The sequence below is a fragment of the Gorilla gorilla genome, chromosome 19 (genome assembly GCF_029281585.2).
Source record: "Gorilla gorilla gorilla isolate KB3781 chromosome 19, NHGRI_mGorGor1-v2.1_pri, whole genome shotgun sequence".
NCBI classification, from domain to species: Eukaryota; Metazoa; Chordata; class Mammalia; order Primates; family Hominidae; genus Gorilla; species Gorilla gorilla.
This window is the reverse complement of record NC_073243.2, coordinates 68,990,035-69,003,448: the sequence shown is the minus strand read 5'-3', so window position 1 is coordinate 69,003,448 and position 13,414 is coordinate 68,990,035. Positions and strand designations below refer to the sequence as shown.

The following is a 13,414-nucleotide window of genomic DNA, read 5'->3' as shown; positions in this document are numbered from 1 at the left end:
TTGTAAATTAAGTGCTCTACCTGTAATAGTTTCATTAAAAGGTAATAGTTTTAAAAGAATAGATAAATCCTAATGATACCCCCATTGTATTTTAAAGGCTTCAGCAACTGCATTTTAGAAAAGAGCCAATATTTCATTCTTTATCTACCCCTAGTGAGTCTAACATCCGAGAGAGCAGATGGGCAGTCTTCTCAGAGTCTCAGGCAAAACGGTCACTGTTTATCTTCTCCCAATATTCCTTCCAGGTAACTGTAGCTATACCTGGAAGAATGCTTGTATGCTGTTTAAACACAGGGTGATGTTTATTCAAAATGATGAAGTTCCCCTAAATGTTCTTTAGGTCCTAAATTTATCAGGTGTTCTCTTCACTACCATCTACCCTAATCATAACATGAAACATGTAACGGTGTACAAATTAGATCAACTTAGGTACACATACATAGTATGTGTTTAGGGTTTTCACTTTTTGTACCATTAAGTGTTTAGGGTTTTATACTTCACATTGTGCCTTTGTATATGTACCTAATTTGATTCTCTTAGCTATCTGTAACTTGCTTGTTATTAGTACCTAAGGATTATACATTACTCCAAATATATATCAAAATAATTTGTAAATGTCTTTTGCCATAAAATATGATGCTTGTGTATTGCAATGGATACTGTGGTTGCTTCCCCTTCTCTTGGTAACAACTCTATATTTATTTGGTATTCACACCTCTTCAAGAAGCCTACATACTTAGAACTTGTAAGTATGTAGATCTCCCCTGGGAGCTATTTTGCCCCTACACCCAGGATGTTTGGCAATGTCTGGAGACATTTTTAGTTGTCACAATATGGATAGGCAACTTCTGGCAACTGATGAGTAGAGGACAGGAATGCTGCTAAATATACTACAGTGCACAGGACAGCCCCTCACACCAAAGAATTATCCAGCCCACAATGTCACTATTGCTCAAGGTGAGAAGCTGACTTAGAAAACAGCTAACTCTACCTCTAACTCTAGCAGTGGCACAGGTAGTTCAAGCCTGCTTAAAAATCACAGTCCCATCTTGCAAGAATTATAGATTTAGGGTAAACACATGACCTTAAATCGTCAACGAACCTGAAGAAGACATTTCCAGAGGGTTTTTGGAATAAGAAATCTTCCTTAATCTTTTGAGAGAGGTTTTGGAAGTGGCTCTTGTTGGTTCCACTTCCAGGTAGGATGAATTAACAGGGACCAATTTTATCCACCTGTTGGAGGTAACTGGAAAGCAGGAAAAAATATAAGACACATAGGACATCAGACTGTGCAGGACAGTGATCCCTAAAAAAGAGAAAAAACTCAAAAATAAAAAGAAACAGAGTATCAGTGAGCCATGGAACAACTTCAGGCAAGCTAATTATATGTGTTACTAGATTAACCAGGGTGGGATGGGGGCAGAAAAATATTTGAAGCAATAATGGCTAACACTTTTCCAAATTCTAGAAACTCAAGATCCAAGAATCTCAATGAGCCCTCAACTGAGGGCTCATTACTCAATAAGTACAAGAAAAAAAAATAAAAGAAAGAGAGACTATCATTATAGTAAAAGAAATTTAAGTCAGTGGTGGAAATCCATAAACTATTTCCTTTAAAAGAGGTCTGTATGTTAAATAATTTTGTAAAACCTGTTTTAAATATATTTGCATTTCTTCTGTAAATCAGTACTAGAATAGAAATAGTTTGATTTTGCTTTTAGCAGAACTCAAAATAGCTTAGATATGTCAATAGATCTCATTGTTCTGCCAATGTATTATTCATCAGGGTCACATGGTCAGGCCAGACCGAGCTTACAAGGCAGCCAGAAACTCTGCCCAATTCAATTATCTGTTTCACCACAGCTACAAATCATGTACTTCCTTAATGTATGTGTTTAGGGTCTTGACTCCCATCCCATTCTCCGTTTAGAGACACCCAAAGCCAAGGCAGTCTATGACCTCCTGCAAACTTCCCTACCTGCCCTTGACCAGTGGCAGTGGCTCCCTGCCTTCCTCCCTTTCAAGCAGGCCCAGCTAAGTTTCCACTGGCTATTTTTAAACTCTGAGTAGCTAAATGAATTAACTCAATTTGTAGAAGAAAAGACAAGGAAGCTGTGTTTTGGCATTTAATCCACACATCTTTCTTCCATCCAGCTTTTCCATTAAATAAAACTGGTACTTTAAACCTCCACATTTTTTTTAAAAATTGTACCATTTACACAGTCATGAAAAAAAAAATCAACTAGCCTTAAACTATCAACATGCTGACTTTCTGATTACTTGCTAAGAAACCCCAAAAGACAAACTACAGACACGTTCTTAAAATATTTCCTCAAGAACATGGGGCACATTATTCTTGTCACATCCTGACTGCCAGGAGGAGCTACATTCCTCTCCCCAAGTGGAACTGCCAGGAATGAAAGCTAAGAAGACCCATTGTCTGCCTGTGGAACTCGGTGCAGTCACTGCTTGGTATTGCTGGGTCCGTGAGCACAGGCTCAGCTTCCTTGTTTTTTTTAACAACGTGCATGTCCATGTATTGTTTGCCAACTCTTAGGATCCCTTTCCCTTGCATCTCAGCCTGAGCACTTGTTTATTGTGCACACTAAAAAGTACAGTCTGTTGAAGAGAAACAAGGCAATTTCTAAAAGCAAAGTCAGGCTGGAACAGTCTGTGTTCAAAACATAGAGCTTTTTGATCTTTTTGTCTTGTCTGTTTTTTTAAATTTATTTTTAATTTCAGTGGGTTTTTAGGGAGCAGGTGGTATTTGGTTACATGAATAAGTTATTCAGGGGTGATTTCTGAGATTTTGGTGCACCCATCACCCGAGCACTGTATCCAACGTGTAGTCTTTTATCCCTCACCCACCTCCTGCCCTTTCCCCAAAGTCCCCAAAGTCCAATATATCATTCTTATGCCTTTGTGTCCTCATAGCTTATCTCCCACATATGAGTGAGAACAGTCAATGATTGGCTTTCCATTCCTGAGTTACTTCACTTAGAATAATAGTCTCCAATTCCATTCAGGTTGCTACAAATGCCATTATTTCCTTCCTTCTGAGTAGTATTCCATTGTGTATATATATAACATTTTCTTTATCCACTTGTTGGTTGATGGTCATTTGTGCTGGTTCCATATTTTTGAAATTGCAAATTGTGCTGCTATAAACATGTGTGTGCAAGTATTTTTTTTCATAAAATGATGTCTTTTCCTCGGGTAGATACTTAGTAGTGGGATTGCTGGATCAAACGGTAGATCTACTTTTAGTTCTTTAAGGAATCTCCACACTGTTTCCCATAGTGGTTGTACTAGTTTACATTTCCACCAACGGTGTAGAAGTGTTCCCTTTTCACCGCATATATGACAACATCTATTATTTTTGGGTTTTTTTGTAATGGCCATTCTTGCAGGAGGGAGGTGGCATTGCATTGAGGTTTTGATTTGCAGTTTTCTGATAATTAGTGATATTGAGCATTTTTCCATATGCTTGTTGGCCATTTGTATACCTTCCTTTGAGAATTGTCCAATCATGTCCTTAGCCCACTTTTTGATGGGATTGTTTGTCTTTTTCTTGCTGATTTGTTTGAGTTCCTTGTAGATTCTGGATATTAGTCCTTTGTTGGACGTGTAGATTGTGAAGATTTTCTCCCACTCTGTGGGTTGTCTGTTAACTCTGCCAACTCTGCCGATTATTTCTTTTGCTGTGCAGAAGCTTTTTAGTTCAGTTAAATTCCGTCAATTTATCTTTGTTTTGTTGCATTTGCTTTTGGGTTCTTGGTCATGAATTCTTTGCCTAAGCCAGCATCAAGGAGGGTTTTTCCGATGTTATCTTCTAGAGTTTTTATGGGTTCAGGTCCTACATTTAAGTCTCTGATCCATCTTGAGTTGATTTTTGTAAAAGGTGAGAGATGAGGATTCAGTTTTATTCTTCTACACGTGGCTTGCCAATTATCCCAGCACCATTTGTTGAATAGGGTGTGCTTTCCCCACTTTATGTTTTTGCTTGCTTAGTCAAAGATCAGTTGGCTGTAATATTTGGGTTTACTTCTGAGTTCTCTATTCTGTTCCATTGGTCTGTGTGCCTATTTTTATACCAGTACCATGATGTTTTGGTGACTATGGCCTTGTAGTATAGTTTGAAGTCTGGTAACGTGATACCTCCAGATTTGCTTATTTTTGTTTAGTCTTGATTTGGTTATGCAGGCTCTGTTTTGGTTCCATATGAATTTTAGGACTTTTTTTCTAGTTCTGTGAAGAATGATGGTGGTATTTTGATGATAATTGCACTGAATTTGTAGATTGCTTTTGGCAGTATGGTCATTTTCACAATATTGATTGTACTCATCCATGAGCATGGGACGTGTTTCCATTTGATTGTGTCATCTATGATTTCCTTCAGCAGTGTTTTGAGTTTTCCTTGTGGAGGTCTTTCATGTCCTTGGTTAGATATATTCCTAAGTAATTTTTTTTTTGCAACTATTGTAAAATGGGTTGAGTTCTTGATTTGATTATCAGTTTGGTCACTGTTGGCATATAGCAGAGCTACTAATTTGTGTACATTAATTTTGTATCTTGAAACTTTGCTGAATTCATTTATCAGTTCTAGGAGTTTTTGGGGAGTCTTTACATTTTTCTAGGTATATGATCGTATCATCAGCAAACAGTGACAGTTTGACTTCCTCTTTACCAATTTGGATGCTCTTTATTTCTGTCTCTTGTCTGATTGCTCTGGCTAGGACTTCTAGTACTATGTTGAATAGAAGTGGTGAGAGTGGGCATCCTTGTCTTGTTCCAGTTCTCAGGGGAAATACTTTCAACTTTTCTCATTCAGTATTATGTTGGCTGTGGGTTAGTCATAGATGGCTTTTATTTCCTTAAGGTGAGTCCCTTCTATGCCGATTTTGCTGAGGGTTTTAATTATACAGGGATGCTGGATTTTGTCAAATTTTTTTTCTGTGTCCATTGAGATAATCATGTGATTTTTGTTTTTTATTCTGTTTATGTGGTATATTACATTTATTGACTTCTGGATGTTAAACCATCCCTGCATCCCTGATATGAAACCCACTTAATCATGCTAAATTATCTTTTTGATATGCTGTTGAATTCAGTTAGCTATTATTTTGTTGAGTGTTTTTGTATCTATGTTCATCAGGGATATTGGTCTGTAGATTTCTTTTTTTGTTATGTCCTTTTCTGGTTTTGGTATTAGGATGTTAACTGGCTTCATAGAATGATTTAGGGAGGATTCCCTCTTTCTCTAACTTTTGGAATAGTGTCAACAGGATTGGAGCCAATTCTTCTTTGAATGTCTGATAGAATTCAGCTGTGAATCCATCTGACCCTGGATTATTTTGTTAGCAGTTTTTTTATTACCATTTCAATGTCGCTGATTGTTATCGGTCTGCTCAGAGTTTCTATGTCTTCCTGTTTTAATCTAGGAGGGCTGTATATTTCCAGGAATTTATCCATTTCCTTTAGGTTTAACACCCCACTGTCAACATTAGACAGATCAACAAGACAGAAAGTTAACAAGGATATCCAGGAATTGAACTCAGCTCTGCACCAAGCGGACCTAATAGACATCTACAGAACTCTCCACCCCAAATCAACAGAATATACATTCTTCTCAGCACCACATCTCACTTATTCCAAAATTGACCACATAGTTGGAAGTAAAGCTCTCCTCAGCAAATGGAAAAGAACAGAAATTATAACAAACTGTCTCTCAGACCACAGTGCAATCAAATTAGAACTCAGGATTAAGAAACTCACTCAAAACCGCAAAACTACATTAAAATTGAATAACCTGCTCCTGAATGACTACTGGGTACATAACGAAATGAAGGCAGAAATAAAGATGTTCTTTGAAGCCAATGAGAACAGACACAACATACCAGAATCTCTGGGACACATTTAAAGCAGTATGTAGAGGGAAATTTATAGCACTAAATGCCCACAAGAGAAAGCAGGAACGATCTAAAACTGACAACCTAACATCACAATTAAAAGAACTAGGAAAACAACAGCAAACACATTCAAAAGCTAGCAGAAGGCAAGAAATAACTAAGATCACAGCAGAACTAAAGGAGATAGAGACATAAAAAACCCTTCAAAAAATCAGTGGAATCCAGAAGCTGGTTTTCTGAAAAGATCAACAAAATTGATAGACCACTAGCAAGACTAATAAAGAAGAAAAGAGAGAAGAATCAAATAGACGCAATAAAAAATGATAAAGGGGATATCACCACCAATCCCACGGAAATACAAACTATCATCAGAGAATACTATAAACACCACTACACAAATAAACTAGAAAACCTAGAAGAAATGGATAAATTCCTGGACACATGCACCCTCCCAAGACTAAACCAGGAAGAAGTTGAATCCCTGAATAGACCAATAACAGGCTCTGAAATTGAGGCAATAATTAATAGCCTACCAACCAAAAAAAGTCCAGGACCAGACGGATTCACAGCCAAATTCTGTCAGAGGTACAAAGAGGAGGTACCATTCCTTCTGAAATTATTCCAATCAGTAGAAAAAGATGGAGTCCTCCCTAACTCACTTTATGAGGACAGCATCATCCTGATAGCAAAGCCTGGCAGAGACACAACAAAAAAAAAGAGAATTTTAGACCAATATCCCTGATGAACATCGATGCAAAAATCCTCAATAACATACTGGCAAACTGAATCCAGCAGCACATCAAAAAGCTTATCCACCACGATCAAGTTGGCTTCATCCCTGGGATGCAAGGCTGGTTCAACATACACAAGTCAATAAACGTAATCCATCATATAAACAGAACCAAAGACAAAAACCATATGATTCTCAAGAGATACAGAAAAGGCCTTTGACAAAATTCAACAGCCCTTCATGCTAAAAACTCTCAATAAACTAGGTATTAATGGGACATATCTCAAAATAATAAGAGCTATTTATGACAAACCCACAGCCAATATCATACTGAATGGACAAAAACTAGAAGCATTCCCTTTGAAAACTGGCACAAGACAGGGATGCCCTCTCTCACCACTCCTATTCAATATAGTGTTGGAAGTTCTGGCCAGGGCAATCAGGCAGGAGAAAGAAATAAAGGGTATTCAATTAGGAAAAGAGGAAGTCAAATTGTCCCTGTTTGCAGTTGACATGATTGTATGTTTAGAAAACCCCATCATCTCAGCCCAAAATCTCCCTAAGCTGATAAACAACTTCAGCAAAGTCTCAGGATCCAAAATCAATGTGCAAAAATCACAGGCATTCCTCTACACCAATAACAAACAGAGAGCCAAATCATGAGTGAACTCCCATTCACAATTGCTTCAAAGAGAATAAAACACCTAGGAATCCAACTTACAAAGGATTTGAAGGACCTCTTCAAGGAGAACTACAAACCACTGCTCAAAGAAATAAAAAAGAGGACACAAACAAATGGAAGAGCATTCCATGCTCATGGATAGGAAGAATCAACATCGTGAAAATGGCCATACTGTCCAAGGTAATTTATAGATTCAGTGCCATCCCCATCAAGCTACCAATGACTTTCTTCACAGAATTGGAAAAAAACTACTTTAAAGTTCATATGGAACCAAAAAAGAGCCTGCATTGCCAAGACAATCATAAGCCAAAAGAACAAAGCTGGAGGCATCACACTACCTGAATTCAAACTATACTACAAGGCTGCAATAACCAAAACAGCATGGTACTGATACCAAAACAGAGATATAGTCCAGTGGAACAGAACAGAGCCCTCAGAAATAATACCACACATCTACAACCATCTGATCTTTGACAAACCTGACAAAAACAAGAAATGGGGAAAGGAGTCCCTGTTTAATAAATGGTGCTGGGAAAACTGGCTAGCCATATGTAGAAAGCTGAAACTGGATCCCTTCTTTACACCTTATACAAAAATTGACTCAAGATGGATTAAATACTTACATGTTAGACCTAAAACCATAAAAACCCTAGAAGAAAACCTAGGCAATTCTTCAGGACATAGGCATGGGCAAGGACTTCATGACTAAAACACTAAAAGCAATAGCAACAAAAGCCAAAATTGACAACTGGGATCTAATTAAACTAAAGAGCTTCTGCACAGCAAAAGAAACTATCATCAGAGTGCACAGGCAACCTACAGAGTGGGAGAAAATTTTTGCAATGTACCCATCTGACAAAGGGCTAATATCCAGAATCTACAAAGAACTTAAACAAGTTTACAAGAAAAAATCAAACAACCCCATCAAAAAGTGGGTGAAGGATATGAATAGACACTTCTCAAAAGAAGACATTTGTGCAGCCAACAGACAGATGAAAAAGTGCTCATCATCACTGGTCATCAGAGAAATGCAAATCAAAACCACAATGAGATACCATCTCACACCAGTTAGAATGGCGATCATTAAAAAGTCAGGAAACAACAGGTGCTGGAGAAGATGTGGAGGAATAGGAATGCTTTTACACTGTTGGTGGGACTGTAAACTAGTTCAACCATTGTAGAAGACAGTGTGGCGCTTCTTCAAGGATCTAGAACTAGAAATACCATTTGACCCAGCCATCCCATTACTGTATATACACCCAAAGGATTATAAATCATGCTGCTATAAAGACACATGCACACGTTTGTTTATTGCGGCACTATTCACAATAGCAAAGACTTGGAACCAGCCCAAATGCCCATCAATGATAGACTGGATTAAGAAAATGTGGCACATATACACTATGGAATACTATGCAGCCATAAAAAAGGATGAGTTCATGTCCTTTGTAGGGACATGGATGAAGCTGGAAACCATCATTCTGAGCAAACTCTCACAAGGACAGAAAACCAAACACCTCATGTTCTCACTCATAGGTGGGAATTGAACAATGAGAACACTTGGACACAGGGTGGGGAACATCACACACCAGGACCTGTCATGGGGTTGGGAGAGGGGGGAGGGATAACATTCGGAGAAATACCTAATGTAAATGACGAGTTAATGGGTGCAGCACACCAACATTGCACATGTATACATATGTAACAAACCTGTACGTTGTGCACATGTACCCTAGAATTTAAAGTATAAAAAAAAAACAATAGCTACTCCTGCTCCCCTTTGGTGTCCATTTGCATGGGGTATCTTTTGCCACCTCCTTACCTTAAGTTTACATGAGTCCTTATGTGTTAGGTGAATCTCCTGAAGACAGCAGAAACTTGCTTGGTTAATTCTTGTCCATTCTGCCATTCTGTATTTTTTAAGTGGTGTATTTAGGCCATTTATATTCAATATTAATATTGAGATGTCAGGTACTATTCTATTCATCATGCTATTTGTTGCCTGAGTACCTTGTTTTTTGTTTTTGGATTTTTTTTTTCCATTGTATTATTGTTATGTAGGTCCTGTGAGATTTATGCTTTAAGAAGGTTCTGTTTTGGTGTATTTTGAGGATTTGTTTCAGGATTTAGAGCTCCTTTTAGCAGTTCTTGTAGTGCTTGCTTGCTGGTGGCAAATTCTCTCAGCATTTGTTTGTCTGGAAAAGACTGTATCTTTCCTTCATTTATGAAGCTTAGTTTCACTAGTTACAAAATTCTTGGCTGATAAGTTTGTTTAAGGGCTAAAAATGGGGACCCCAATCCCTTCTAGCTTGTAGGATTTCTGCTGAGAAATCTGTTGTTAATCTGATAGGCTTTCCTTCGTAGGTTACCTGATGCTTTTGCTTCACATCTCTTAAGATTCCTACCTTCATCTTGACGTTAGATAACCTGATGACTATGTGCCTAGGTGATGATCTTCTTGTGATGAATTTCCCAGGTGTTCTTTGAGCTTCTTGTATTTAGATGCCTAGATCTCTAGCAAGGCTGGGGATGTTTTCCTTGATTATTCCCTCAAATATGTTTTCCAAACTTTTAGATTTCTCTTCTTCCTCAGGAACACCAATTATTCTTAGGTTTGGATTTTTAACATAGTCCCAAACTTCTTGGAGGCTTCTTTCTTCATTTCATTCTTTTTTCTTTATCTTTGACGGGTTGGGTTAATTCAAAAGCTTTGTCTTCGAGCTCTGAAGTTCTTTCACCTGCTTGTCTGATTCTACAGCTCAGACTTTCCAGTGCATTTGCATTTCTCTAAATGTGTCCTTGATTTCCGGAAGTTGTGATTGTTTTTTATTTATGCTGTCTATTTCACCAAAGATTTTTCCTTTCATGTCCTGTATCATGTTTTTTTTATTTTTTTAGGTTGGATTTCACCTTTCTCTGGTGCCTCCTTGATTAGCTTGATAATCGACCTTCTGAATTCTTTTTCTGACAATTCAAATTTTGTCTTGATTTAGACCCATTGCTCATGAGCTGGTGTGATCTTTTGGGGGTGTTAAAGAACCTTGTTTTTTTCATATTACCAGAGTTGTTTTTCTGGTTCCTTCTCATTTGGGAAGACTATGTCAGAGGGAAGATCCAGGACTCAAGGGCTGCTGTTCAGATTCTTTTGTCCCACAGGGTGCTCCCTTGATGTGGTGTTCTCCCTCTTCCCCTATGAATGGGGGTTCCTGAGAGCCAAGCTGTAGGGATCGTTTTTCCTCTTCTGGGTCTAGCCACCCAGTGGAGCTACCAAGCTCCCGGCTGGTACTGGGGAGTGTCTGCAAAGAGTCCTGTGATGTGATCTGTCTTCAGGTCTTTCAGCCGTGGATACCAGCACCTGTTCTGGTGCAGGTAGCAGGGGAGTGAAGTGGACTCTGTGAGGGTCCTGGGTTGTATTTTTGTTCAGTGCACTGGTTTTGTGTTGGTTGGCCTCCAGCCAGGAGGTGATGCTTTCAAGAGCACATCAGCTATGGTAATATAGGGAGGATGCAGACTTGCCCTAGGGCCACCTGTTTGTATTCAGGTTTCTCAGGTGGTGGGCAGGGCCAGAGAACTCCCAAGAGATTATGACCTTTGTCTTCTGCTGCCAGAGTGGGTAGAGAAAGACCATCAGGTAAGGGCAGGGATAGGCTTGTCTGAGCTCAGACTTTCCTTGGGCAGGGCTTGCTGTGGCTGTTGTGGGGGATGGGGGTGTGATTCCCAGGCCAATGGAGTTAGATTCTCAGGGAATTATGGCTGCCTCTGCTGAGTCATACAGGTTGCGAGGGAAGTGGGGGAAGGCCAGCATCACAGGCCTCACCCTGCTCCCATGCAGCCAACAGTCCTAAAGGCTGGTCTCATTCCCACTGTGCTTCTCCAGTAGCATCGAGTTTATTTCCAGGCAGCCGATGCCCAGGGCTCAGAATTTGCCCCAGCCCATGAGCTTCCCTGCTGAGAAAGCAAGTCTACTCATAGTTTTTCGGTGTCTCAGGAAGCCTGCAGCAGTGATACAGTTCTTTAGATTCTCTCGGCATTCCTGGTATGTTCCTGCAGTAGTTCGTGGAGGAAAAGTTCATGATGTGAGTCTCCACATGCTGCCCTGTCTATCTGAGCAGGAGCTGCAAGCTAGTCCTGCCTCCTATCTGTCATCTTCCGCTATTTCCTCTTACTTGCCTGCTTTGGAGGAGCTTGTAAATGCCATCTCTGTCCAGTTTTGCTTTGCAAAGGTAGGTTCCTTAACACCTACCCACTTTCCCAGGGACTCCCACATGGGAGCAATACTGCCAAAACAAGCTTTGGCTCCTTCTTTAAACAAACCCTTTACCTTGAAAGACTGATTCTCATAGAGGGTCAATAAACCATTTTCTTTCTTCTACAATGAAATAATTTAGTTTCAAATTGTTAGAAAAGTCAAGTCAGAATCATGGGCTCCTACAGTCTCTGCAAGATGTTTCATCCACATATTTCTTGCCTTTGGCTAATTTTAAAAAAATCAATAGATCTTTTCTGGCCAAAACAATTCCTTTCACACTTCTATTTTAGTAAGAAATTATTTGAATTCTTCCTCATTCTCCAAGTAGAGTTTTAAGTTGAGATTGAGCTGCAGAATTAAAGATGAAATTCCTTACCCACTTTCACTGGGCAGCCAATCTCACAGGGAGTGAGAGAACCGGCAAGTCAGACAAACCCCTAGATTTCCTGGAACCTGCACTCTGAGGTCGTCAGCCTCTATAGAACAGGGGCTATGGACACTAAGGTGATGAGAGCCCTACCATCCCCAACTTAGGTTGTGCACCCACTCCGCATCTACTCCCATCACAATAGGGACTTACTGAGATGAGAAGGGGATAATCTAATGCAGGAGTGGATCCATAGAGCCCTCATCATTTATCTTTGTTTTCAGTGTTTAAAATCACACACACAGGCCGGGCGCAGTGGCTCACGCCTGTAATCCCAGCACTTTGGGAAGCCGAGGCCGGTGGATCACGAGGTTAGGAGATCGAGACCATCCTGGCTAACACGGTGAAACCCCGTCTCTACTAAAAATACAAAAAATTAGCCTGGCATGGTGGCACCCACCTGTACTTCCAGCTACTCGGGAGGCTGAGGCAGGAGAATGGCGTGAACCTGGGAGGCGGAGGTTGCAGTGAGCAGAGATCGCACCACTGCACTCCAGCCTGGGCGACAGAGCGAGACTCCATCTCAGGAAAAAAATAAAATAAAATCACACACACAAATACACACACATACGTGATGTTTACTCTGTTGCCAAACACATAGAGCTGTGACCCAGGTTTCATATTTAAGCAGCTGATGTTGGATACTATCGTGTTTCATGGTTAACCATGTTTTGTAGAGTTGCCAATTGTTTTCCCCCTTCTGAGACAACAGGACACTAATTTGGTGTGGTACATGGGTTGGGCATGGAGTGTGGAAGGATGCCTCTTCCTCACTGCTACATTAATATAAACACCTTTTAATGCTGTTAGCGAAATGGTTTATACCTATGAAGAGACCACATTGCTGAATAGCATAAAGGTCAGAGTCTTCATTTCCCTTACAAGAGCCTGTCAGAGAAAGAGACAAGAATGGTATTGCCTATCAATGCTAGGGTTTTGGTGCAGAGGCTACTGTTGCATGAAATGTATATTATGTATAAAGATTTCAATTTCTAGACTGTTTTTAAACTGTCATTTGCTCTTCATCATAAAAGACAGTAACTACCTGGGTGATGATTATAAGCAGAGCCCTAGTCCTTACCTCACTTTCCCAATTACTAACTGTGCTCTTCCAGAAAGCCAGAGAGGGACTGTGGCTCGCTTATCTCATGCTTGCAGCAGCCTAGAGAGAGCCCAGCATGGCTGGGACAGATGTTCTCTGTTTGCCCTCCAAATCTGCTCTCCACCCTTCTCCACCCTTTGCACCCTGCTCCGCATCATGAGGGTGTCCTTTTCTTCAGCTTCTGATTTGATTTTGCCAGTGGAAAGTACCAGCAGGAGATTAAAGGGACCAAGGAAGGAGAGATCAGGGCCACTTTCTGCCAGGTTTTGGTTTGGCAGTGGCCACACTACCCTGCTGAAGGCCACAATGATCAGC

At 40.0% G+C, this 13,414-nt stretch overlaps 1 protein-coding gene across 2 annotated transcripts in view; it reads right to left on the bottom strand.

Annotated features, from left to right (window-relative positions):
* Nucleotides 1-13,414, bottom strand: part of LOC129528046 (uncharacterized) — a 134,634-nt gene that overhangs the window by 18,805 nt on the left and 102,415 nt on the right. The window contains exon 5 of one of the 2 annotated variants that reach the window (XM_063700439.1): nt 1,103-1,246. The exons of the other annotated variant lie outside the window; for it this stretch is intronic. Coding sequence (XP_063556509.1) covers nt 1,103-1,246 — 144 coding nt within the window. The remainder of the gene's footprint in view (nt 1-1,102; nt 1,247-13,414) is intronic. 2 annotated transcript variants of the gene reach the window in all.